General features: G+C 49.4%; 1 protein-coding gene across 2 annotated transcripts; it reads right to left on the reverse strand.

The window, feature by feature from the left end:
* Positions 1-7,674: 7,674 nt before the first annotated feature.
* On the reverse strand, positions 7,675-27,629 carry AARS2 (alanyl-tRNA synthetase 2, mitochondrial). Of its 2 annotated transcripts, none has more exons than XM_043963003.1 (22): positions 27,357-27,629; positions 24,288-24,479; positions 23,564-23,709; positions 22,819-22,986; positions 20,364-20,508; positions 19,242-19,387; positions 18,966-19,074; positions 17,368-17,406; positions 17,132-17,243; positions 16,467-16,591; positions 15,889-16,039; positions 14,832-15,004; positions 14,240-14,353; positions 13,877-14,017; positions 11,638-11,775; positions 11,429-11,538; positions 11,176-11,284; positions 10,844-10,966; positions 10,524-10,634; positions 9,951-10,034; positions 9,531-9,641; positions 7,675-9,088 (listed from the first exon to the last, which is right to left on the reverse strand). In XM_043963003.1, exons 1-22 carry the CDS (start codon positions 27,612-27,614, stop codon positions 8,924-8,926), a joined length of 2,970 nt encoding a protein of 989 aa, XP_043818938.1. In that variant the 5' UTR covers positions 27,615-27,629; the 3' UTR covers positions 7,675-8,923. The 2 variants fall into 2 exon arrangements, with proteins under 2 accessions (XP_043818938.1, XP_043818939.1); XM_043963004.1 differs by having other exon boundaries at positions 24,288-24,454; positions 27,357-27,614.
* Between the last annotated feature and the right edge of the window lie 241 nt (positions 27,630-27,870).

Below are 27,870 nucleotides of genomic sequence, written 5' to 3' on the forward strand. Positions count from 1 at the left end.
AACTTGGAGAGAGTTGCCTGGTGCTACTAAGGGATTAAGTGGCTTCCCCACTTAGACCTAAGTCTTTTTTGTTTGTTTGTTTTTTGGTGAGGCAATTGGGGTTAAGTGACTTGCCCAGGGTCACACAGCTAGTAAGTGTTAAGTGTCTGAGGCCAGATTTGAACTCAGGTCCTCCTGAATCCAGGGCCAGTTCTCTATCCAATGTGCCACCTAGCTGCCCCGAACCTAAGTCTTCCTGACTCTGAAGCCAGCTTTCTATTCACTGCACCTTAGCATTGTGGGAGAATTCCTTCAGTTAGGAGTTTGGTTTAGTTGATAGAGGTTTGCTTGCTTGATTGAAGGAAATGTCAGGAAGGGGTATGTGTGTGGCTGGTGGGGATGGGGAGAGGGGACAGGATTGATAACTGCTACGTGGGAAAGTCTCAAGCGATTGGGCTAAGATCTACTGAAGAATAGCTTTGAGGAGGGAATCTGATTGTCTTTACAAATGTGGGTGTACATGTGGAGCCAATCTAGTCTTTCCATATGCAAAGATACACAAGTCTCCAGTCCTGTGTCCCTGAGTCCCTTAGTATAGAAGAGAGGGTTTTCCCTCCTATACACTGTTTCCCTCAAACTAGGCCTGGTTCCTCCCTCTTCACATGGGCTTGGCTTTATGCATTGGAATAGAGCCTGGCTCATGCTCTGGTTGGTTGGTTCAGAGTCCCTGGCCCAGGGTCCAGAGGCTGGTCTCAGGCCAGAGAAGCAGCCTAGGTCAGGCCTACTGAACCCTTTTCTTCATTTCCTTGATGGGCTATGTATGGTCCCAGACTTTTCCTTTCTCCAGTTTCCACTTTCTAGACTTAAACTCTGACTCAAGACTCCCAATCAATCAATCGAGTATTTATATAACACCTACTATGTGCCAGACACTGAGCTAGATGCTGAGGATTTGGGTACAAAGAATGAAATGATTCCTAGTCACAATTCGATGACAATTCTAAACTTAGCTTTCTGGCTTAAGGGTGGGGGCGGGAGAGAGGGGAGTAGTAAGAGTAAGGAAGGGTCACCTTTGTCTCACTGACCCTTTGCCTGCCTGTGCTTTGCTTGGGTCCTGAGCCAGAGCTCTCTTTGAGAACGGGTTGTCAAAGAGAAGGGGTGGGAAGGAGGTGGGGGAGGGGAGATGGCAGGAAAGGAGGCCCCTGGTTTCTTTTTTTTCTCCCTCTATAGACTCTCAGCATTCCAGACAACAGCAGGCCTGCGTTGGCAGTGAAAACAGAAGTAAATTTGGGTCTGAGTTTCGGGGGATGTGATTGTGACATAAGGATATCCTCCTCTGCCCACACACTGACATCCTTCTAGCCTCCCTGATGGGGATCCCCGTCCCAGAGGCTAGGGCTGGAACTGGGGCAAGAGGCTGGAGGAGTTAGGGCCCCCGTGGCCTCCTCTCCAAGTCTCTGGCTGCTCCGCCACCTTGCCTGGACTCCTTTTGAATACACTCCTTGGCTTCCTACACAGTGGGGAGGGCTCCTTTGAACCAAGCCACTATGTTCCCTGGCATAGAGAGCACAGCAGATGGTGCTGCCCCCCGTCTAGCCCCACTCAGCTGCTTGGTGCTGGCTGCAGCACTGGTCCCTTCCTCCATCCCCTCACCCATCTGAGGAAGGGAATTTGCCCTGGGGAGTCTGGAGGAAGGGGGAATGTGAAGGACCCAAAGGAGGGATTGCTTATCTGTGAGGCAGAGAGTCTATATGGTAAAAAAGGGAGGAAAGGGGAGGAGCCGGCGTTGGGGTTTTTGTATTTGATGCTCAGAATGGAAATGAAATTCAGATTCATGCAAATTAGAATACAACACATTTAACTAACCAGCCTAGACAATTTGAATGACAGAACTGTGGGGACTAGTGGGGTGGGGGTGGGGGAGGATTGGCTCTATGTGAAGAGTTAGGTCTATGAGTGAATGGGATCTGTAAATGAGGATTGGGTTGTTAGAAGGAGGAGGTTGTCAATGAGAAGGGATGGAGTTGGAGGGAGGGAGGGATTCTGTGAAGAGAGTTGGGATGTATGAAGAAATGAGGTTTATGAAGCAAGAGGGTCCAAGGAGGGAGGATGGGGTTAGTGAGAAAAGCTGGGGTCTATGAAGAGGGGCTGTATTTATTTATTTTTTTTTCAGGGCAATGAGGGTTATGTGACTTGCCCAGGGTCACACAGCTAGTTAAGTGTCAAGTGTCAGAGGCTGGATTTGAACTCAGTTCCTCCTGAATCCAAGGCCAGTGCTTTATCCACTGTGCCACCTAGCTGCCCCTGGGGCTGTATTTTATAAAGAAAGAGAGTGGGGGCAGCTAGGTGGTGCAGTGTATAGAGCACTGGCCCTGGCCCTGGTGTCAGGAGGACCCTAGTTCAAATCCGGCTTCAGACACTTGCTAGCTGTGTGACCCTGGGCAAGTCGCTTAACCCTCACTGCCCCTATAAACAAACAAACAAACAAATAAATAAATAAATAAAAAGAAAGATGGAGTGTATGAAGGTATGGGGTGTATGAAGGAGGTCTACTGAGGGACGGGTGTTTGTGAAGATGGGGCCTCTGAGGGAACATGGTGTCTCTGAGAGAGGACAGATCCTTTAAGGAGTAAAGAAGTCTTTGAGGTAGATGGGGGATTTCAGGTCAAGCCTAGAATCCCTGGAATGGGTGCTCTCTCAACCTCCGGGCATCTGTGACCCCTATCCTGGCTTGGATCAAAGGTTCATGAAGGAGGGTGTGTTCCCAGAGGAGATGGGAGAGTCAGAGGGCAGGTTAGGGAGCTCCTCAATGCCCGGCTCTGAGTCACCTTTCCATTGACTCAGCAAGCAGAAGAAAGCAGTTCTCTTCCAGCATGGAATCTTCCTCTGAGGTCCAAACCTGTTCCCAGTATGAATGCCTTCTCGGGATAGCTAAGTGGAGGTCATCCAAACCTAACCTCTCTTCCTAACACAACTTTGCCTGGAATCTCCTTTAGGGAGTACACCTTGCTATTTGGGGGAACCAAGGGAGGCCTCCACTTAGGGAGGCATCTACAAAAGCCCAGCAACTCCAAGGTTCTGTGTATCTATCTATTGTCTACAATAGACAGTTCTTCATTCATGTGGGTGACCAGATATCCTAGTTTGGCTGATGATCCTGATTTTCAGTGACTTGCATTGGATGGACAGATGTCCAGGAAATGTTCTCTCGGTTCTTTATATAACAGCTGACAAACTGGGGTTCTAAGAGGCAGAGGTGAGGAAGGAGGATCTTTTAGGTATAGGGAACAACCAGGTCAAAGGTATGGAGATAGGAGATATATCTTATGTGAGGAATAGGAAGTAGGCTAATAGGACAGTAGTATTTGTAGAGGGGAGTAATGTATAAGAACATTGGAAAGATGGGATGGGGCCATCTTCTGTCTAATCACACAGCCACCACCCCATGAGGTCAGGCCTTCACCACCATTTGCCTCAGATGTTGCAATAAATGTTGTGACATTTCCCTACAAGGAGGGATTTTCCCCTGACTAATTTCCACAGAAGGAAGAATTTGCTAGCAGATAGAACCATCCAAAAATGCCTTATCTTGTATGGTCCTTACTCTAGTCTTCCCATAAATCCTTTTTGGGGAAAAGTGCTCTCTCCATGTGCTGGGGCTTCCCCCCCACCCCACTTTCGTGATCCTATCATGTCAAGAAAGGCACCAGTAATCTTATGTTGATTTTCCAGTATTCCAGTACTTCTTCATTTCTAAGGTTAACTCAGTGCCTTTGACCTCTATATTTACCTGCCTTTTCTGTAGCTTTAATTATCTAGTATCTCAACTATTTTTCTCTCTAATTCATTCCTTTCTGCCTACAAACACTCATAGATCTCCCTAAAATTTTTCTACCCTTTAACATTGATGTTTCTGCTGCCCTTAACATCTACTCATACTTTATCTCCTACAAATCTAAGCCCTGTCACACTCTACTAAAAAATGCTTCCTTCAAGGTCATTGGTAACTTCCTGATTGTGAGATCCAACAGCCTTTCCCTTTAATATTTCTTCTTTGGCTTCTCTGACACTTCCATATAATGCCTAGCACACTGTTCTTGAAGCCAGGAAGACCCGGATTCAAATATTGTATTTGACACAAGCTGTGTCACCATAGTTAAATCACTTAACCTATCCTTAGTTTCATCAACTGTAAAATGAAAAGTAGGATTTGGTGGCCCCTAAGGTCCCTTCCAGCTCTAAATCTATGATCTTTCCTGACTTTCCTCCTACTTTTTAAATTGCTTCTTCTCTGGCTCCTCTTCTCCCTCCTCCTGTCCTCCAAGACTGCCACTGACCCTCTTTTCTCTATACTCAGAGATCTTATCTACCCTCATCACTTCACCTCTGAGCAGATGACCCCCAATCCTCTATCTCCAGCCCTGACCTTTTTCCCCAAGTCCCAATCCCACATTTTAAACTGTCTGTTTGACATCTCTACTTGGATGTCTCACCCGTATCTCAACCTTGATATGACTAAAAATGAACAAACTCTCTAAATTTGTTTCCTTGCCTAATTCCCCTAAAATATCATCATAGGAATGGAAGAGAAGGGGCAAGTTTAGGTGATTCTTGACATCTAGGGTTGACTAAAATTGGGTTAATAATGGGGCAGCTAGGTGGCGCAGTGGATAGAGCACTGGCCCTGGATTCAGGAGGACCTGAGTTCAAATCTGCCCTCAGACCCTTGATACTTACTAGCTGTGTGACCCTGGGCAAGTCACTTAAACCCAAATGCCTCACCAAAAAAAAAAAAAAAGGAATTGGGTTAATATTAAGGGAAACAGAATAAGCTTTTCGATAGTATCTACCATGCTGTTGTTGTTTTGTTTGTGTGTGTGTGTGTGTGTGTGTGTTTTGGTTTGGTTTTTTTGTGAGGCAATTGGGGTTAAGTGACCTGCCCAGGGTCACACAGGTAGTAAATGTTAAGTGTCAGAGGCTGGATTTGAACTCAGGTCCTCCTGACTCCAGGGCTAGTGCTCTATCCATTGTACCACCTAGCTGCCCCTACCATGCTGTTTTACAAGCATTACCTCATTTGATCAACAACCCTGCAAGGGGGGTGCTGTTCTTTTATAATTGAGGAAACAGGCAAACAGAGGCTGGTCCAGGGTCATGTCCCTACCAAAAGTCAGAAGCCAGATTTGAACTTGGGACTACCTGAGTCCAGATGCACCACTCTATCCGCTGCACCAACTAGCTGCCTCTAATCTCATCAGGCACTATAACCAGGTAGAGTTGGGATCTGATGAAATAATCAACATAACTTGTAGGGAGGGCTGTGTGGGGATGGGAGTGAATGAAAAGACAGTCAAGGCACATGGGATACAGCCTCAGGGATATCACCAAATTAGCTCTTGTTTCTTAGAGTAGCAGGACAAGGGGCAGAAAGGGATCCCTGGCTGACAGGAATGAGGAACACATGGAATCATGGAAGGTATCTTCATCTAATCCACTGCTCCCATTTGACAGATAAGGAAACTGAGGCACAGAGAAGGGAAGTGAATTTCCCAAGGTTACACAGCTGGTCCTGTAAGAATCTCAGCTCACATCTCCCAACTCCAAAACCAGCACCTTTTTTTCTACTATGCCATGTAACTTTCTGTGGATCTTTGTTCTTTCTCCTTCCCACTCTCAGAATACTTGGGCTTGGTCTCTCTCAATCCAGCAGAATTGCTCATTAAAGAGATAGCAATACACGTTTATACAACACGTTAGAATTTACAAGATGCTTTCCCTACAATAGTGTTTGTAGGACAAATGTAATTCCCATCATCAAGGTGAGACAGGCTGGGAAGTTGAATGATCTGCCAAGGTCACGGGCTGGTAATGGACACAGCTGAGATGCACTCAAGTTTGCTGCCTCTCATATCTCAGGCCCTTTCCACCACATTACACTGTGAATGCAGGTTACCCTGTCCTCTAGGCTTATGGCTCTTGCTTAAACCTGGCTGCGGCTCTAGCAGGCCTGGATCCAGGACTGACCCAAAATGAATGAGGGTTGTTGGTTTGTTTTTTAACCTTCTTCACTCTGCCTCAAACACTGATACTGGGCTTTTCTTTTCTCAGCTTTCTGCTTTCTAAAGGTCATTGCAGTGCCTGTCCACTCGTCCTGAGAGGAGGAAAGGATGCAGCAGCCTCCTCTGTAGTCAAGTGAAAGAGACTGCAGGGAGGGAAGCAGGGAAGAGAGTCTGGGTTTCCCAAAGGGGCTTCTGTCCCAAGGGATGTAGAAACAGAGCAGGACCAGGACAGAGGCAGGAGCATTAATAATGTCCCCAGGCCCTTTTTTCCATCTTCTCCTTCCTCCTTCCATAGGCAGCCCAGCCCTCCCTGAGATACCGTTAAGTAAATAACCACTCCCTGGGGACAAGGGAACTTGGGTATCTTTCTTCAGCCGTGGGGTGATCCCAAGAGGCTGCTGCCAGGGCTACCAGGCCTTCCTCCCTCCTCCCCCATCTCCAAGAGGGACCAGTTTGGGGAAGCTGTACCACAAAGAGACTAAGTCATGAAGGGCTGTCCTAGGGAAGATACCAGAGAGTTAAAGGTGGAGACGTTGGTAGAGTAGGAGTCTTTTGTCCAGGGGAGACAGAGAGAATGGGGGACGGAGACTAAATGGGGGGGGGAGGAGACACAGAGGATCTGGAACGTGGGGTGAACGACAGGGACGGGGCATAGAGAGGATGCAGGGCAAAAGGACATTGATCGGCCTCCCATCCCCAATGTCTCCTCACCAGCTGCCTTGACCGCCTTCAGTCTAGTTGGGACCCTCTGCCTGGCTCTGTCTCCATGGAGACGCCTCCCCTCCCCCCAACCGGAAGGCTCTCTGCATTGGTTGCTATGCACGCGGGTTGTTGTTAAGGGAAGGAGTGTGTGTGTGTGTGTGTGTGTGTGTGTGTGTGTGTGTGTGTGTGTGTGTGTGTGTGAGTGAATGCTTGCGCAGTCTGTACGGTCTCAGTGTACTGTATGATATATACACATCTATGTGCGGGCGGTGTGTCCCTCTCTGAGCACACTCACATGCTGCCCATGGGACTATGTGCACTTGATGCTTTTGTGTGTGAGAGGCTGACTGGAGAACTCCATCTTACTTCTCCACCCCTTTCAGGATGAGATTAGGCTTTAGGAAAAAAGGTGCTGCCAGGGTCTCTTTTGCTAGCAGATGAGATGGAAGGGCGCACTTACTAAGCCAAAGCCCTGCTCGTCCCCCACACTGGCCAACCTCAGGAGTTGTGGAATAATTCCCATAACCAGGGATCCTCTGCAAGGTGTGCATACCTCCCCTCTCCCTCCTCAGCAGTCACAATACACCCTGGCACTCTGTGCAGTCCTCTCAGCTCAGCCCCACCCAGTCCCCCTAGATTCCTCATCCTCTTGGATGCAGAGATGAAAAGGGGGGGGGTCTCTGTTTCTCAGTCCCATGCCATTTTCTAGGGGGGAAGGCTGTAGCCCATGAGGTGGCTGATCTGGCTGGACAGTGGAGGGAGGGTTAAATCCTAGTCTCTTTCCCTTCTTTTTCAGTGCCCGCTCCCGCAGTGAGCTCATGTCCTTAATGAGGTAGGGAGTAGGGAGGGAGGAGGAGCCTGGCCCTGACTGAAGCCTTGGAAACCCCAGAGGCAGGGGCAGAGCAGGAGTAAACAACGGAGGCCAGGCACCAGAAACTTTGGAGACTATTGTGCTCACAGCAGTGATTAATCAATAAATCAGTAACATCTTAATTAAAACGAGAAATCAGCTGTCAAGGAGAATGCACCATGGAGGGGCTGAGCTCCACTTGAGGAAGAGAGACCTTTAAATTCCATCTCTGGGCACTGCCAGGCAGGTGGCCCCCTTTGAACTGTGGTACTCAGCTATCAGGACCCCAGCCTGGCAGGGGCAGCCATCCTCACTGGCTCCCCTTCCCTCATTAAGACTCCAGAGGATGCCCAACTTCCCAAGCTGGTAGAGTCTGGGAAAGGCTGCCAGAAGACAGAAGCACAAGACGCCCAGGCTGAGGGAGGAGGGGAGGGCGTCATTTCAACAGGGTGTCCTGTTGTGACCTCGGCTGTCCTGGTGAGGCCTGTGGGCTCCCAGCTCCTTTCTGCCCTGGGGCTGAAGTGTAGTTTAATCTTCCATGTGGTCTGAGCCCCTCACATTTTCAGTTCCCATGCCCAAGAGGGCCGGGCTCATCCCTGTTGCTTGCTCAGATCTGATGGTGTCTGCAGAGCGGCCGAGTCAGTGGTGACTGAGGTCTCGGGTCCCAGGCCGTCCCAAGCCCCGCACCTCCCCCAGCCAGGCCTGAGAGAACCCGCAAGAGTGCTGGGCACAGACAGTACTGAGCACCCTGAGCAGTGCAAGCAGGGAGTGAGAAGCTGTACCACAAAGAGACTAAGTCATGAAGGGCCATCCTAGGGAAGATACCAGAGAGTTAAAGGTGGAGACGTTGGTAGAGTAGGAGTCTTTTGTCCAGGGGAGACAGAGGAGAGAATGGGGGGACAGGGACTAAATGGCAGGGGGGGGGAGGAGACACGGAGGATCTGGAACGTGGGGTGAACGACAGGGACACGGGATAGAGAGGGTGCAGGGCACAAGGACATCGATCAGCCTCCCATCCTCAAGGTCTCTCCTTCCTGCTAACAGCAGAAAGCTGCTGTTCCTTTTTACCAGGGAGCCATAGAGAGCTCTGGCCCTGAGAAGCAGGGCTGAGGATCATGCTGGCAGACACATCCTTGCTGGGGGTGGGGGGCTCCTCCTGGGGTCACCATTAAAGTTCTCCTGCCCCATGATGGGGGAGTTGGGCAGATGAAGGCCTGGCTCTCCTTGTGCTTCTGATTGTCTCCAGCCCTAGTTTCTTAGTCCTTAGGCGCTGGGGCCTCTGCCTCCTGCCCTACTGTGCTACCTTGCTCCTTTTCACCCCAAGAGGCCTGGGTCAGAGCTGGCTGAGGGCAAAGGATCGGGCAAAGTTCAGCGTGGCCTCCAGGTCATCAGTGTTCCCTGCTCCCTGCGCCATAACTCGGGAGCCCCAGGCCTTGCCTCCCATATGGCTACACACGACCGATGCCCAGTTCTCAGCAGTGAAGGTGGGGACCGCATCCTAGGGAAAGAACAGAGAGGAAGTGACCTTCCTACTGGCCCTCACCACCAGCACACAGCACTCTGGGAGTCTCTGATACCCGAGCCCCAATTGTTTGTAGTTGGTGGGGAAATCGAGTTAGAAGCCAGGGAGGGAGCTCCTGGGGAGGAGATGGGGAGGGCACTGAGCCCCGTGGGTGGGTGGTTACACTGCTTTGCAAGGCTCGGGGCTTGCTGCATACTGGGCCACGGGACTGACCTTGGGCGAGCCCTGCTTTTAATATCAGGATAAATTCCCTACCCTGGGATATCTGTGCATCCCAGGGTAGCTTCTACCCATCTCAACTGTTGTCAGAGAGATGAATTAAAGGCAATGAGATGTCAGTGTGGTCAGAGACCCGGGGAGGCTCTCATCTGGGTGGCGGGAGGGAGGATGGTGGCATACCTTTCCCCTGCCCACTCACCTGGGCCACCTGACAGGCACACAGGACCTTCCCTGGGGCCTGGGGACTGAGCAGCAACACGGAGGTGCCAGGGACTTGCTCGCACAGCTGCTTCACCACCTTCACTAGCAGCTGGGGAGGTAGGGAGAATCATCCAGAGTCACTGAGACTCAGTGACACCCCCCTGCCCTGGTTCCCCATGGCCCCCCCTTCCTTCACTAATTACAGATCCTTCCCTTCTAGTGTCCTCCTGGCCACTAGTCCCTTTCCCCCTAAAGCACGGATAGTCCCCCAGTAAGATCCTCACTGTGGCCCTCCTTATTTCCATGACACTTTTCTGCCAGTCCCAGCTTCTTTCCTCCCTTCTCCTGAAGCCCACCTACTTCCTGTTTCCCTCCCTCCTTAGGAGACCCCGTCCTCCAATTCCTCCCTAGAACACACCGAGAGGGACTCAGCCCGGACTGTGTCCACAATGAAGGGCCCCACAGGGTGTCTCTCCAGTAGCTCCTGGGTCTTTGCTGTGGCCTGGAGAACAGAGAAGGGAGTGTGGGAAGGGAGAGGAACTGGGGTCCGCGGGTGGGGAAGAGGTGGTGCGGACAATTCTGAAGCTTCAGTGTTCTCCACACATCCCTCTTTTGCCCTCTTCCCTGAGCTGTGAGGGAGTGGTTCCCAGCCAGGTGTCCCAGCCTGGCCTATCCCCTCCCCACACCTCCCACAGGTTCCGTGGCGAGGACTCTGGGGGGGCCAGCCCTGGCCCTTGTTCCCTTTGCGTCTTCCTCCGTCTGAGGCAAGCTGCCTTTTGGCGACCTTGAGCCCCGGCCTCCTCCTTCCTGTTGCCCCGACTCATCCTTCCACACTTTCTTCTTCAGGGAGTCTTCCCAGATGACTCATTCTTCCTTTTGAGAAACTTCTAAGCTGCCCATCTCCCGCCCTGCCTAACTGCTCTGGTCCAGTCGAGTCACACTGCGCATTCCCGAGCCTCGGGATGGGCGCCATGCACGCGCGCTCCCTCACCAGCCCCAGCTCCAGTTTTCGGACGGCAGTGTTGGCACGACGCTGCAGTTTCTTCAAGACCGCCTGTAGCTCTCGACGCTGCCACTGGGGCATCACAGCTGTGTCCACAGTCTGTGGCGAGAGAAGACAATGTCACCCCTCCGTTCTCAGTCTCACAAGCTCCAGGGCCCAGGCACCCACTCCATCACCTTCCCACTCAGAAGTTCCTGACAGAGTTCCCAGCCTGGTCCCTCCACTGGCCAGGGGGCCTCGTGAAGGGCTCGGGCTGGTCTAAGAAAAGGGGGGTGACACGGGGAGAAGAGGGAAGGATGTGTCCTCACGTCACTGAGCCGTCCCACATCCTTTGACAGCCTCAGAGCTTCCTTCACATCCTGGTTCCCCTGACTTAGGCGAGCAGCAGCCGCTTCAACCTCTTGTGCCAGACTCTGGCCAATGTCACGGGCCTGGCAAGTAGGAAAAGGGACCATCTATTAACCATTATTCCTCCAAGGTTCCCTCCCACCTTCCCATGGCCTTCCCCGGATAAAAGGCCTTCTCCAGCCTCCCTCCGCCCCCCACAACTGCCACCCCCAAAGATCCCCTCTCTTCACCTTTCCCTCAGTTCAATCTGCCTCTCCCCTTTCCCTCTCTTTCTTTCTGTGCGATCACTGACCTGTTGGGCCTGCTCCCCAGTGACAGCCACCAAGCGGATGATGCCCTTGGATAGTGGTCGTTCCCCCACAATAGTCAGGTCCCCTATGGCCCCCGTGCGTAGCAGGTGCCTGGGGTAAAGGAAAGGGGGAGAATAGGGGGATGGCATTTGAGGAAAAGAATCCAGAGTCTGGAGCCCACACTGGGATGTAGAGGAGCAGAGGTGGAGGGGTTCATGGGCACAAAGGACGATGGGACTACAAGGGGTGACTTACGTGCCACAGCACAGCTCTATGGAGGTGTGCAGTGCAGCCTGGGAGCTGGGGGCCAGGGCACTGGCTACAGGGACCCCCACAGACACCACCCGGACAGGGTCAGGGTATACCTGTGGCAGAAGGAAGAGTAGGTAAAGACCCCGCCCTCAAAGGAGGCTGAATTTCGGAGCCTTCCACCAAGTCCCTACCTTTTGTTTCCTCCTCCTTACCTCATCCAGTGCGCGCAAGCCTGGAACTCGCATGGTCAGCTCCAGAGCCACCTCGGCCATGTACACAGCCTCATCCCTTCCCACAGCCTCTTGGACAGCTTCCTCCACTGCCTGAAGCTGCTTGGGTGTCAGTGGGGCCTGGAGAAACAAGGCGAGGAGACAGTGACTACCCTGTACGTCTTTCTTTCTTTTAAAGTAATAAACATTTTTATTTATAGTTTTGGGTTCCAATTTTTATCCCTCGTTCCTTCCCTCCCCTCTCCCCTCCCTGAGGTGGTAAGCAATCAGATATAGGTTATGTGTGTATGATTATGTAAAACATTACCATGTTAGTCATTTTGTGTAAGAAAACTTGAATGAAAGAAAAAAATGGAAGTGAAAAATATTGCTGTCTCTGTGCACAATGTTCTCCTGGTTCTGCTCACTTTACTATACCTCAGTTCATATAAGTCTTTCCAGGCCTTTCTGAAATCATCCTGCTTGTCATTTCTTATAGCACAATAACATTCCATCACCATCCTATACCACAGCTTATTTAACCACTTCCCAATTGATGGGCATTCCTTTGATTTTCTTCCTTCCTTCCTTTTTTGTTTTATTCCTTTGATTTCCAATTCTTAGCCACCACAAAAAGAGCTGCTATAAGTATTTTTGTACAAATAGGTCTTTTTCTCTTTTTGGGATATAAACCTAGCAGTGGTATTGCTGGATCAAAAGGTACGCACAGTTCTTTTTTTTTTTTCTTTTTGTGGGACAATGAGGGTTAAGTGACTTGCCCAGGGTCACACAGCTAGTTAAGTGTCAAGTGTCTGAGGCCGGATTTGAACTCAGGTCCTCCTGAATCCAGGGCTGGTGCTTTATCCACTGTACCACCTAGCTGCCCGGGGTATGCACAATTCTGTAGTGCTTTGGGTATAGTTCCAAATCCCTGCACTTATTTCTTCATAAATGAAGATTTCTGGTGGGTGGCTCTATGGCTGGTGGGCCAGCGAATCACGTAAGAGATTTGTTCATCAAAAGCTGAGCTCTTTGTTATATAAGGATCTAAAGAAATCAAGGAAGCCCTCAGGAAGCTTACAGTCTACAGTGAGGGAGTTCTGCTCATGGTCCTCATTTCAGACAACGCTATGACACATGTGTCATCGATGGCTGTGATACACAGTACAAACTGAACATGAGTGCTAAAGGGATGCTGAGTAAAGGGAAAGACCAAGCTATCTGGCGGCTACTCTGAGGAGGTTCCTGCAGGGGTGGGTTTGGCCAGAGAGATGCACATCCCAGTGTAAAGGGAAATGGTCTTTGAAATGGCAGAAATAAGGAAATTACTTAGATGGAAAGGGCAGATGCTGTTTTACCCTCACCCAATTAGGACTAGTGTGTCTCCCATGAAGAACTCATGGGATAAAGAATATCAGAGCTAGAAGGGAGTTTAGAAACCATGCAGTCTAAGATCTGTCAGAGTAAATGACCTGTCCAAGGTCATACTACCAATCAGCTGAGAGGTGTGGACAGACCTCTGGTCTTTCTGAGCATCAAATCCGTGTTCTTCCTATCAAATGCCACACGGCCTCCACTGTCATGCAAGGTCACCAACCCTCCCTCCTCTTCCCACATCACATAATTAGAGAAAAGACCCCAGAGGCCTTCTAGTTCAACCCAGCCCTGAAAAGCAATGCCCTCTAGAACATCTCCAACAAGTGGCCTTCTGGGCCCTGCTTGGAGCCCAAGGGAGCCCACGATCTCTGGAGGCAGCAAGTTTTCTTTTCTTTTGAGGCAATTGAGGTGAAGTGACTTGCCCAGGGTCACACAGCTAGTAAGTGTCTAAGGCCAGGTTTGAACTTGGGTCGTCCTGACTTCAGGGCTGGTGCTCTATCCACTGAGCCGCTCAGCCACCACGGCAGGTTTCTTTTGAATGGCTCTCACTGTCAGAAAGTTTATTCTTGTATTGAGCCCCAGTCTGCTTCTCTGAAGCTTCCTTTTGTCCTCTGGGACCCAGGAAAATATGTCTGATCTCTCTTCCCCCACCATTTCTTGGGAAGATGGTTATCATGTTCCCTCCTCCAAACAAACCAAGCCCAGTCCTTTTAACTGACCCTTGTAGGGCAGTCTTCCGGCCCCCAGGCCATACCCCTTCAGACACATTCCAATCTGCTCCTGCCTTTCTCTCAGCCGCCCACCTTGTACTTAGTATTTGTGCCCTTCATCGCCTCCCCTCCCCCCCACCCCCATTCCTGCTCACTAGGGTGGCCACATCAAAGCGAAGTCTCTCGGGGCTGAGGTGGGAGCCACACTGCTTCGTGTCTGGGCCCAGCTCCTGCCGCAGTGCCCAGCTCAGCAGATGGGTGGCTGTGTGCTTCTTCATGCAGCCCAGACGCCATTCCTACAATACAAGAATCCTCAAGCTTACCCAAGGCACCGGGTATCAGTCCTGTGGAAGGGGAAGGGGAAGGGGAAAGGAGGGGTCAAGCAGGAACAGGGAGGGCGGGGGACACTCAAGTTAAGAGGGGTCTAGGATATCCTCCCCACCCCATTCTTAGTCCATTCCAAGAAGCCCTCAAAAGTGGGGTGCAGTCATGGGGTCAGGGGAGTGGGAGGGCCTTACCTCATCCACGTACAGCTGGACCTGGTCCCCCACCTTCAAGGTTTCAGGGGCTATCACCTCATGCAGGATGAAGCCTCCATAAGTCTGGGCCCCAATGACTGGGAACAGCACATCCTCAAGGAAAGGCAGAAAGCCAAGAGCATCAGTCCTTTGCTTTTGGTGTTCTCCAGCCCCAACCTCCTCCCCTTCCAGGCTGACTAGTGACCAAGCAGCTGTCACCAAACTATGGGGCTGACCCCTCCTCCCCCCATTCGGGGGAGATAAGAGAGACAGGGATCTATCTAGTGATGAGGGGGGTCTTCGGAGAGAGATTGACCGCCATCCATTCAATAAATACTTAGTGAGGGCAAGGTACTGTGGGGGTCACAAAGATGAATAAGGCAGGTTCTGCTCTTGCAGAGCCTTCAGTTGGTGGGAATCAGAAAACAGACATCATCAAAGAACCAAGCAGGATATAGTAAGTATCTTAAGAGAGGTGGAGACCCAAGATAGAGGAGCTCAGAGGGGAGAGGTGAGTATGATGAAGCATGTGTGTTGTGTGTTGAGGGAGTGTGAGGAGGGGAAAGCAGTGGGGTGACAGAAGCTGACTCACTTGTTGCCCTTTGCGTATCAGGTAGCCGCGGTCAGAAGCCTGGCCCCCTTGCTCAGCATAGAAGCTGGTCTTGTCCAGGAGAAGGCCGCAACGTTGACCCCCCTCAGCTGAGTCTATGGCCTCCCCATCCAGGGCATACAACTGAATTATCTCAGCTTCACAGGCTCCAAATTCTGCAGGGTGGAAGGGGAGAATGGGGTCAGTACTGGGAGAAGGGAGGTAAGCCAAGATGGACATTGGGCTTGTGGGGAGTCTGCTGATTCATGACAGGGTTGGGCTAGATCAGAACTTCAGGATGTGGGGTCTATGAACATTTTGTTTTTTTGTGGAGCAATGAGGGTTAAGTGACTTGCCCAAAGTCACATAGCTAGTAAGTGTCAAGTGTCTGAGGCCAGATTGGAACTCAGGTCCTCCTGAATCCAGGGCTGGTGCTTTATCCAATGCGCCACCTAGCTGCCCCTGTGTGAAGTTTTTGGTTTTTGGTTTTTGGTGAGGCAATTCGGGTTAAGTGACTTGCCCAGGGTCACACAGCTAGTAAGTGTCAAGTGTCCGAGGTCAGACCTGAACTCAGGTCCTCCTGACTCCAGGGCCAGTGCTCTATCCATTGCGCCACCTAGCTGCCCTGTCCGTGTGAATGTTTTAAAAAAATATTTTGATAACTGTATTTTAGTATAACTGGTAACTTTTGTATTCTCATGTATTTTATGCCTTTAGAAACGTAATTTTGAGAAGGGGGCCATGGGTTTCAGCAGACTGTTGGAGGGGCCCATGATACAAAAAATGCAAGAACCCCTGGACTGGATGTTCTCTGAGGTTCCTTTCCATTTTAGGCCCTAAGACATGGCCATCCCTTCCATTCTGCAGGGCAATGAGAGATGGGCAATGAGTCTACAGCGACACCTGGTGGCCCACTTGGGACACTGGCTAGGGTGGTGGTGGTCCTTCTTGGGAGGACAGCTCCCACATTGAAGTCCACTGTGAGTGGGCAGAAGGGGAAGGAAGAAATTGTGCCCCCGAGATTCAGCCGCCTCACCCCTCTGCCCACACGGACTCTTACCATAACACCCATTAGGAAGCAAGGAGTAATTATACTTGGCGGAGTCGTCCGTCAGGGGGACCCCTCGCTTCTGCAGGTGGCCCAGGGCGTGGATGTCCAGGCGCAATTCCACTTTCTCTGCTGGCTTTGCCTGTTGGGCTTGACTCCGGCGCTAGCACGGTAGGATGGCAAGCACAGGAAGGGATAGATGGGAGGGTGCAGGTCACCAATGGGTGTCTTGACCCAAGAGATACCAGGCCCTGGAGCAGACACTGCCGCAGTGTGCTCCCCCCCACCTCTGCTCAGCCCCTTGCCCCAGGTCTCTTCTGCACTGAGGCACTCCTTTCTCCCTGTCAATGGCTTATGAGTGCTGTGCACCTCGATGAGGGCTACCTCTCCCCAAGCAGGAGCTCCCTGAGGGTGGGGACCAGCCCTCCTTCTTTAGTCCTCCCCCTGGCCAGGGCCCTTCATACAAGGGTGCTCAGGACAGGTGAAAGGGGCCCTCCTCTCCCAGTGGCCCAAGAGAACATGTGAAGAAGTGGCCTGGACCCTGGAGCAGTTAGCTAGTTGCTCTGGGCTTCCCTGACCTGTCCAGTTACCTGGGCCTCCTCCTGGGCCAGCCGCTGCAGACCAGCTGAGTCTAGCTGCACACCCTTCTCTTCCAACATCAGGCCCACCAGATCCAAGGGCAGCCCCAGGTTCCCCAAGGACCAGGCTACTTCAGCTAAAGGAAAAAGGGGCAGAGAACACTGAAGATGGGAGAGGAGAGAAAGGAGGAGGAAGAGAAGGGAATGGATAAAGAAAGGGAAGAAAGGTCTTTTCTAATCCCACAGGTGGCTCTGTTTGGCTGCCAGGCCCTAGCACGGTGGTCCCTCAACTTCATATAAAGCAAAGAGTCGTCCCCCCCCCCCAAATAAATAAATAAAGCAAAGAGTCTAGGATGGAAGACTCTTAGTACATAAGGTCACTGCTAATTAGAAACCCTGTTTAGGCACTCTAAGGGCTCTGCCCCCCCCAGATGCTAGGGCAAATTTTAGGTTAAGAACATGGAGCCAGAAGTAGGATTGCACCACACTGTGAGTCGGGTCAGAGTAGCAGAGGAAGGCAGACTCATGATGCAGAGGTATTCTTACACAAGGGTTTGGAGTGCTCGGTAGGTAGTGAGGGGAGAGAGCAAAATGAGGTAGTGGGCAGGGATGGCAGTAGGGTTGTGCTTTCTGAAACTCTTCTCTACCTCTCACCTGTCCCTATTCCCCTTGCTTACCTGGGAACAGGTTCGCAGGGCCCAGCTGCTGCAGGGTGCGGTCAATGACACGGCGACCTCGCTCTAGGGAAGACAGGAAGGCACTTTCTTCCTCTTTCACCAAACCGGTAATCTTGGGAGGTGAAGAGAGGGATCAGGGCAAAGGAAGTGAGAAAGGTCCATTTACATGAAGGGGCCCTCATGCTATATAGCTACTGAGACCAAGCTCCTCCTTCCACTCCGCCAGAATCCCATACCTGGGCTGTGTTCTTCTGCAGCTCTGGGTAGACGTCCCCCTGGAGAGGAGAAGAGGAAAGGCACAGGCAAGAAGGCAGGGCAAGTGGAGCTCCCTCGGGTCAGGGCCACTCTGTGCCGCCTTCTTCCATCAGCTCATTCTCATGACCTATGTGACCTTGAGCAGTGACTTAAACCTTGGGATTGGTTTCATCATCTGTAAAATGGGAGGCCTCCAATGGCCTCTAGGTTATAACTCTATTATCTTATGATGGTAGTGTCAGACACACTGCCTGCCTTTAGACGGGGGTCAGAGGCATTACTAAGAACAAGATCTGGGTGACCCCTTCTCCCTCTGACTGATTTTTCAGTTCTCTCTGGGTCACGAGACAGGCTTGAGGGAACAGAGGCAGTGGATAGGACATGAGTAGGGACAGAGAGGGGTGAGGAGACAAGCAAGGACATTAGGATTCTTTGGGGGCCAGTGGGTAAGACTGGTGTGTTATGATCATGACTAAAGATAAAATACATGTTCTACTCTCCAAGATCACTGTGATAGGGGCAAGGTGAGGGGCATAGGTTTGGAGAAAGAAGTCCTTCCATGCCCCTGGGACCTGATCTAGCTTCAGGATTTATGTAATATGGAATATTAGAGCTAGAGGGATTGTAGAAACCACTTAGTGTACCAATCTCATTTCAAAACCAAAGAAACTAAGGGCCCTAGAGGTGACTAGCTTAAGGTCAAACAGCTAGTTTGAAGCAGAGATGGGACCAGAATGCAGACTGATCACCAGCTTATGTTCTTCCTTTCATACATGAGGCTGCCTCCCTCTGGTTTTGCTATGTCACTAACCCCTCCTATTCTTCCCTGCTCCATCCCCAAATCACAGAATTAGAGAGTTTAAATGACCCTAGAGCTAACCTAGACTAACCCACACCCAAACAAGAAGACCCTCTACAACATTCTTAAGAAGTCATAATTCACTACCTTCCAGATGGCCAGGTGGCTCAGTGGATAGATAGAGCATTGGGCCTGGAGTCAGGAAGACCTGAATTCAAATTCTGCTTCAGACACATACTAGCTTATATGACTCTGGGCAAGCCATTTAATCCATCGACTTTGATTTCCTCAACTGTGAAATAGTGATAATGATAGCTTCTATCTCCCAGGGCTCTTGTGAGAATAAAATGAGATAAAATTTGTAAAGTGCTTTGCAAACCCTAAAATACTAGCTATTATTGCAGGGCAATGAGGGTTAAGTGATTTGCCCAGCTAGTGTCAAGTGTCTGAGGCCAGATTTTAATTCAGGCCCTCCTGAATCCAGGGCCGGTGCTTTATCCACTGTGCCACCTAGCTGCCCTTATTGTTACTATTAGTATGAGTGATGAGGTGAGACTTTCCTAACAAGGGTGAGGATTTCCCCCGAGTTCCTTGATCCCTGGATACTGAATCCTTGGTGCCCATGTAAGCAGTCCACACTACTCTCAGGCCTAAAGACAAGAAGGTGGTTGAGGGAGGAGGGGCCCTGAATGCCCAGAATTCAGGCAGTGTTTGGCTAAACACGCCCCCAGGCCCTCTCCTCTGGGGCTGAGATGGGCTAGGTAGAAGCTCTGCTCTCACCAGCATCTCCACGACAATAGGCACCAGGCTGCTCAGGAAGCCCGGGGGTGCCTGCAGCACCTCTGAGGAGAAACGAACCGCTCGGCGAAGGATCTGGCGGAGAACCAGTCTGCAAGCAGAGGACACGGATGCAGGGACGCAAACATCCCCTCCCCATCGGTCACCTCATATACTGGATGTGACAAGGGAAACCATTCCTTCACTGCGACAGCTCTCCGGGTCTCTGATCTTCCCCTCCCCTCGACCCTGCAGCCCCGTGTGGGTCTTCAGACTTACGAGGCTCCAGACATGCCAGGGTAAACACCATCGGCCAAGCAGATACTCAGGGTGCGGATGTGGTCGGCCACCACCCGATAGGCCATATCTGTGCGTCCCTCATCTGCCATCCCTATGCGGCCCCGGTATGGGGGCGCCCTGCAGCCCTAAGGAGGAGTGAGAAGAGACACCCAGGATCAGCTTGTCATGGGCCACACCCTTGACCTTGTCTGCCCAGGCAAGAGCAAACCTCAAACTTTGGGCACACTGAAACTCTGCCCTTGTGAATGTGTGTGTGAGGGGTGTGAGTGGGTAGGTAAGTGGAATAAGGGGAAGGACGGAGAGAGGCATGAGCTCCATCCATGCTGTCATACATATAGTTGACCACATCACAAGGTCTGGGCTAGGAGGTGGAAAATCAGTCTTAGTCAATCAACCCAATATTTACCAAGTGCCTACTGCACCACAGAGAAATCACAGGGCTTGAGTTCATATCTTCCCTCTGATTTTTATTACTTGTGTGACCTTGGGTAAGTCATTTAACTTCACTGGGCCTCAGTTTCCTCATCTGTAAAATGGGAGGGGGTTGACCTTGATGGCCTCTGAGGCTCCTTCCTACTCTAGCTTCTAAGTATGAGACAGATTTCCTGCCTTCAAGGAGTTTACAGTTTAAACAGTGGTCACAGAATCTTATAGGCTTTTGGAATTGGAAAGTACTTACATAAGACGGAGACTAGAAGAGACCTTCCTTAGGGGATCATCTAGTTCAAACACCTTATTTTAGAGGTGAGGAGACAGAAGCCCAGAGAGAAAAAGACACTTGTCTGAGGTCACACAGCTCGTAAGTAGCAGAACTGGGGTGTGACCTGTACTTGGGGATAAGACATGCCCACAAAAGGCTGAATAACAGCACTGGGTGGGAAATGAATCATGAATGCTCTCTCCTTGCCCGTTCCATCATGGATGTGCTCTGTGACTTTGGGATGGTCACTGCTCTTTCTCATCCTGAGAAGTGTCCCAAAGAGGCATGATGAGGGAGAGGAAGAGGGATGCAGAGGGTTTGGGAGAGAAAGGCTATGTTTGGTCCTGGGCTCAAGGAGGACAAGTGAGAGGGATGTCTGAGGGGGCGATGGGAAAAGGTACCTGGTGTATAGCTGTAAGCAGCGGGGAGAAGAGATCCGTGTCATAGGTAGAATGTTTGTTCTGCAAAACGGCCACCAGCCTCTCCAGGCCCATGCCAGTGTCCACATGCCGCTGGGGCAGGGGCTGCAGGCTGCCATCAGCCTCCCTGAGGAGAGCAGGGGAGTTACCAGGGGCTTATGAGCATTGCTGATTACCTTAGGGATGATTCCACCTTGGAGTTCTAAGCACAAGGCGGAATTACTAGGGAAAGGGATAGAGTGGAAGGGACCTGATCAACTCTGCCTCCAGGGCTATGGCCAAATACTCATGGCCACCAATCACAGCCAACACCAATGGAGGGGGTCACCTCCTTATTCCAGTCTTGCTCCTCCCATTAGAATTCTGAATTTTGAGGGCTGCTAGGTGGCGCAGTGGATAGAGCACCGGCCCTGGAGTCAGGAGGACCTGAGTTCAAATCCGGCCTCAGACACTTAACACTTACTAGCTGTGTGACCCTGGGCAAGTCACTTAACCCCAACTGCCTCGCCAAACAAACAAAAAACAAAAAGCAAAACAACAACAAAAAAGAATTCTGAATTCCTCTCCTAGGTAGGTGCACCTCAGGGTGGGCCTGTTTCCATGGCCCCTTCACCCTTAGACTCATGCAACTTTACAGCCAGATAGGATCTTGGCGATCATCTAATGTAATGATTTCAAAACTGCTTACCATGAGCTGTGAACAAGGGCTTAGTGAGAAAACGTCAATGCTGATGGAAGTCTTCTTTTGAGAATATTAAACCTACATGTATTGAAAATACCAGAATGGTAGACTGCCAAGTATTTTACACATTCTCTGGTAATGTTAAATGGAATTTCTCTTTCTACTGGATTTTATTGCTATTATAGAGACAAACTGATGATTTTCATGGATTTACTTTATATTCTGCAAGTTTGCTGACGTTATTCTTTCAGTTAATCTTTTAGTTGATTCTTTAGGGTTCTTTAAGTGCATCATCATTTCATCTGCAAAAAGGGATAATTATATTTCTTCTTTACTTATGGTTATTTCCCCAGTTTCTTCTTCTTGTCTTATTGCTATAGCCACTATTTCAAGTACTATGTCAAATAGAAGGGGTGACAATAGATATCTTTGTTTGGGCCCCAAATTTATCGGAAAGAATTCTAATTTATCTCTATGACAAATAGTAGTAGCATTTGGTTTTAGACATGCACTATTTATTATGTTAAGGAAAGATCCACTTGTTCCTATATTTGCTAGTGTTTTTAATAGAAATGACTATTGTATTTTGTAAAAAAAATTTTCTGCATCTACTGATATAATTATATACTTTTTGTTGATTTTATTGTTAATATGGTTAATTAAGTTTATAGTTTTCCTAACATTACACCAGACCTAGAAGAACAATTTGTACTATAGTATTAATATTATAAAGACAAATACCTTCCAGGATTTTTATAAACTGATGAAAAATGAGCTAAGCAGAAGCAGGAAAACAATTCCTACAATGACAAGAACATTGCAAAAACAAACAACTCTGAGAGCTGCAAGAACTCTAATCAAGACAATGACCATGCAGGATTCCAGAGGATTGCTGATGTGATAGCTCTCTTTACAGAGATTTAGGATTTAGGCTGTGGAATGAGACATCTACACTTTGGCATATAGCTATTGAGGGCATTTGTTTTATTTCATTATGTATATTTGTTTCAAGAAACAATCCCCCCACCCCCCAGTGGTGGGGTGGGGAGGGGAGGGGAGGGGGAAGAGTGTGGAGAGTCAGAAAAAATTTGTTTTTAAAAAACAATTAATGGGAGCAGCTAGATGGCACAGTGGATAGAGCACCGGCCCTGGAGTCAGGAGGACCTGAGTTCAAATCCGGCCTCAGACACTTAACACTTACTAGCTGTGTGACCCTGGGCAAATCACTTAACCCCAATTGCCTTACAAAAAAACCAAACCAAACCAACAACAACAAAAAAAACAATTTAAGGAGAGATGGGGAGGTGTGTTACCATCATAAATTGTTGCATGCACTTTCAGGTGAAGTTGCTGTATTATTATTTTTATCTAATTGTTATACTTTGCTACAAAAGATCTCTCCTGAAATGGAAGTGATCTGTAAATGTCTTGATGAAATACACATCAAACTTTTTTTAAAAAGAAAAAAAGATACTTATTCCATATGGCAAGGTTTGAGTATGAAATTGGGCTTCATTTCCACTAAAGTTTATCTAACTCTCTCTTCCTCTTGTTGTTGGTGGGAGCTTTTAGATCCCTGGGCTCCCAGAATAACAATCATAGTGCCCATTGAGCTCTTTCAGGCCCAAAGCTTGGGAAACCCTGATCCAGTCTAGTGTCTTTTCCATGTGCAGAGAGCTAATCAATGGGATGAGAAGCCAGGCTTCCTGATGCCTAGGTCGGCACCATTTCCATGATACCGTGTTGCCCTGTTACCTGTTATACTGCATGAAGACCAGATTCCAGAGCTCTACCAGTTGTGGGGGCCCCTCTCCACCAGACAGGTCATAGTGGATTTCAGTACAGGGTCCACAAGGTCCTGTCTCCCCCATCTCCCAGAAGTTCTCTAGCGGCCCAAAGGGAAGCACTTGGGTAGACGGTACCCTAGGTTAAGTGGGGAAAAAAACAAAACGAAACAAAACAGGTGAGTGTTGGTAGTGCTAAGCAATCTCCAGGAAAAGCCAGAGCCCCCTTCTCCATCCTGCTTTCTTGGTCTACAAATAGCTCGACTTGTGGTCTGCCAGCTTCAGCTTTGGGGTCTTCTGGGATGGTCTAAGACAAGATCCGGGCAAGGCATTTGTGGACCCCAGGTCAAGTTTGAAAATTGTTCCTTCTGTGTTATTAACCTTTGGAAGCTTCACTGTAACACACGCAACTTGACTCACTACAATAGAAATATCTGTATGTCACAGAGGACAAAATTTTCTGGTGTAATAAACATGGCTGTTTATACAGAGAATTATTTTAAAGTGTCCTTCATTCCTAAGACTTTCCCGATGTGTGCTGTGCCCTACAAAAATGCTTGCCTCGCTTATCCTTAATTGTGGCTGTGGTTGAGTACTGGAGATCTTTACTCCTCCTCTTTCCCTTTTTTCCCCAGAGAACCAAAAATATAGGATGCAAATTGGCAGCTTTCCAAAGGCTTGGCCTCATCTTTTTAGAACTTCAATACCATGCTTACCCCAAGCCGAGCCAGATATCCCTGCTCTCGTAGTCTGGTGCCAGCCCCTCAGGAGGGTTGCCATCGAAGTAGGTAACCCACAGCCTGTCCTGGGGAATCCCGTACACTTGGGTCAGCAGCTCCCAGGCCATGCTGCAGGCCTCCTCCTGGGTAAGGAATGATGGTATCAAGGGGAGACACCATTGTCCTTCTGTCATTCCACTACATAGCCCAGCTCTTTCTTTGTACTGCATTCATTTGGATTCTATTTCTCATCTCCCTGAACCCACCATATATATTCTTGTTTCTAAACTTTGCCTGAAGGCATCCTCTCTTCCTGAGATGTCCCCACTCCTGCCTAGGCTTTCTTCAGAACCCAGCTGAAGTGCCACTTCCTCTGTGAGGCTTTTCTCAAACATCCTAGCCCTCAGAGCGCACCCACCTCTCTGAACTCATACTGTACTCTGAGTCTGTACCCTTTCTGTGGTAGGTATTTGTCAAGCATCTCCTACGTGCAGAGTACTGTACCAACCTTCATGAAACTCATAATCCAATGAGGGAGTAAGATGTTTATACAAATACATACAACATGAATGCATCCTGTGTTCTCCCCTATGCCTGGTTCAGGAGTCTATACAAGGGTAGCATGAAGGATAGAGGATGGAATAGGGATCCACTGACTACTGACACCTTTCTTCACTAAGTCTTGATTCTTTCCTGACTGCAATGTCCTTGATTGACTCACCTTAAAGTATTCACCTCCAAATGCCCAGTTGCCGAGCATCTCAAAGAAAGTGTGGTGGGAAAGGTCTCGGCCCACATCCTCTAGGTCATTATGCCGCCCTCCGGTCCGGACACACTTCTGGCTGTTGGCTACTCGCCGGAACCGGGCCAACTCACTTCGAGGGTCCACTGTGCCCAAGAAGATTGGTTTGAACTGGGATCAGAGTATATGGAAGTAGATTCCACAATTAATAACTCATACTTAATGATTATACACATATTCTTTTTGTTTTCATTTTTTTTTTGGTTTGTTTTTGTTTTTGTGGGGCAATGAGGGTTAAGTGACTTGCCCAGGGTCACAAAGCTACTAAGTGTCAAGTGTCTGAGGCTGGATTTGAATTCAGGTCCTCCTGAATCCAGGGCCGGTGCTTTATCCACTGTGCCACCTAGCTGCCCACTATACACATATTCTTTTCAGATCATCCCAACAAACTGGGGAAACAGACAAAGCAAGTATCATCCCCATGTTTCCACTCAGGCCACTAAGGCCCAGACAGATTAAATGACTTACCCAAAGATGGACATTTAATCAGCTAATTGGCTGAGTCAGCTCTCAAACTTAGACTCTGATCCTAGCCCAGCACACATTCCATTATGTCATGCTCCCACATCACTAGCCAAGTATAGGAAAGGTAAAAAGTGGGCTCAGAATGACTAGGACACATATTCTTATTGGGTGGGGGAAAGATATTGGGCAATCTGACAGCTGGGTGTGGTCTCTTGTTGATTCTAAAATGGGGATGGTTAACCATCTGATCTCTAAGACTCCTCCCAGTTCTAACATTCTAATAATTATAGAATCGATTAGTCAATCAACATGCACTTGTTGAACACCTACTGTTTGACCTGCACCATGCCATGGACTGGGATGCAAATGAATGAAAGAATCCTTTTGAAGAACAAAAGAATCCTTACTCACAAGAAACAAATTCTGTATCCTTTCTACACAATGTAGAAGGTCGTGCTTGAGCAGTATCTCAAAGGAAGAGAGGCCTTCTTTGAGGAGGCTCAGGAGATGAGCTGGGCAATGATGGAGTGCCATGTGCGAGGGACAGAGAGAAAGCCAGTTTGGCTTAAAGAGTGCAGAAGGGGGAGTCATATGGGATGAAGCTGGAAACGTGGGTGAGGATCAGCTTGTGAAGGGCTTTAGGATATCTTTTATTTTATTTTTTTTTCAGGGCAATGAGGGTTACGTGACATGCCCAGGGTCACACAGCTAGTAAGTGTCAAGTGCCTGAGGCCGGATTTGAACTCAGGTCCTCCTGAATCCAAGGCCAGTGCTCTATTTACTGTGCTCCCTAGCTTCCCCCCCCCCCCTCCTTGAAGGGCTTTAAAAGCAAAAGAGAAGGGGGCAGCTAGGTCAGGAGAGAGGAGAAGATTTGGCCATTTACTGGATATATGGGGTGAGGAAGAATGAGGAGTCAAGGCCTTGGAAACTGGAAGGATGGTGGCATCTTTGATAGATGTTTGGAAGTGGGGAGAGCAAAAGAGGAAAGAGGGGGAAGCTAGGGGGTACAGTGGATAAAGCACCGGCCTTAGATTCAGAAGGACCTGAGTTAAAGTCTGGCCTAAGACACTTGACACTTACTAGCTGTGTGACCCTGGGCAAGTCACTTAACCCTCAATGCCTCACTAAAAAAAAAAAAAAGGAAAGAAAGGAAGTTCTGTTGGAGACATGTTGAGTTTGAGAGGTCTCTGGGACATCCAGTTTTATATGTTCTATAGGTAATTTGAAATGCAGGACTGAAACTCAGAAAAGACTGGAAATAGAAATCTGTATGGAATATAAACTGCTTGAGAGAAGGAATTCTCTCCTTTGTATTTGAATCCCCAGGGTCCAGCACAACGCCCAGCACACAGTAAGTGCTTAATAAATGCTGGAAGACAGATTTTGTGACTAGAAGACCCAGGAACAAGACTGTGGAGAAAACTGTAAAGACAGTGTAGATTTGGTTCTAAGGTGAGTCCTTTGGTAGGGCTGAGAGTGTTTATTTAACTTTAAAAAACAATAGGGGCAGCTGGGTGGAGCAGTAGATAAAGCACCAGCCCTGGATTCAGGAGGACCTGAATTCAAATCTGACTCAGACACTTGACACTAGCTGTGTGACCCTGGGCAAGTCACTCAACCCTCACTGCCCCACCAAAACAAAAAAACAAAAACCAAAAAAACAAACAATAAATCCACCATGTCACTAGCTACTTCCAATAATAGTAGTAGAGGTACTATTTGTTCTTCATTTATCAGTTGTGTCTGGCTCTTCGTGCCCCCTTTTGGCAAAGATCCTGGAGTGTTTTGCCATTTCCTTCTCCAACTCATTTTACAGATGAGGAAATCGAGACCAGGAGGATTAAGTGACTTGCCCAGGGTCACACAGCTAGTAAGTATCTGAGGCCAGATTTGAACTCAGGAAGGTAAGTCTTTCTGACTTCATGCCCAGCATTCTATCCATTGTGACATCTAGCTGTATTATTATTATTATTATCATTATTGTGGCTACTCTATATAGCACTTTAAGGTCTAAAAAGTACTTTTACATGTTAACTCATTTTAAATTCTCCACAATCCTGTGAATGAGGTGCTATTATCCCATTTTGCAGATAAGGACCGATATTGGAAGAGGTTAAGTGATTTGCCTGCTGGCTGGATCTGACCTTCTGTCTTTGTGACCCCAATTCAACACCACTTCTTTCCTACTGGAAGAAGCTGAAAGCTGGGGGCTGGACTTCCCCAGGTGGCTCCCCATTTCGGTGTCCTTCCCTAGGTGGGTCATTTAAGCTCCAGGAAACTGCCCACACATTTTTTAGGGGAAAACTCCTAGAGCGTGGACCGCAGACCTTCTCAAAACCCGGCCCCAATCGAGGTCAGGCCCCGCCCCCGAGTTACCAAGTCCTGCCCCCAGCCGGCACTTTCGTCCAAGGCAGGCCCCACCCCCTCGGCTCCCATCCAGTCAGCTTCCATCTTCTCTTCCAAGCCCCGCCTCCTTCTCAGAGGCTCAGGTCTCGCTCCCTATCCCCGAGGCCCCGCCCCCACCTGGTTCATTCCCGCATTGACGAAGAGCAGGCCGGGGTCGCTTCGAGGCCGTACGGAAGCAGAGGGCACTAGTTGGTGGCCGTGACGGTCCCGGAAGAAGTGAAGGAAGGCAGTTCTTACGGCCGAGGCTGAAGGCTGCGGAGGGCTTGAGGAGAGCTGACGGCGGAGGGTCCGGGTCCTGGAACAAGGGCTTTTCCATCTAGGCGCCCCACGGAGGGCCTGATGCAGACGCCCGGTGGCCGCCAACGTTGCCGCCATCTTGCTTTCTGGCAGTGGCTTCTAGGGGTCAGAGGTCACGTTTACCGCGAGAAAGGAGACTATGGCAAGTGAGCAGGGACATTTTTCTGCAGCGGCCCCTGCTGGGTCTTTAGTGCTTGTAACCTTTTAGAATTGGGAGAGAACGCAAGAACAGACGTGTCCTTCCACACCGGGATTTATATTTTGTCATATGTGAGATACATGGACTTTAGAGGTCATCTAGTCCAATCCCCTCATCTTACAGATCAGGAAATAT

This window comes from Dromiciops gliroides, chromosome 4, assembly GCF_019393635.1.
Source record: "Dromiciops gliroides isolate mDroGli1 chromosome 4, mDroGli1.pri, whole genome shotgun sequence".
NCBI lineage: Eukaryota > Metazoa > Chordata > Mammalia > Microbiotheria > Microbiotheriidae > Dromiciops > Dromiciops gliroides.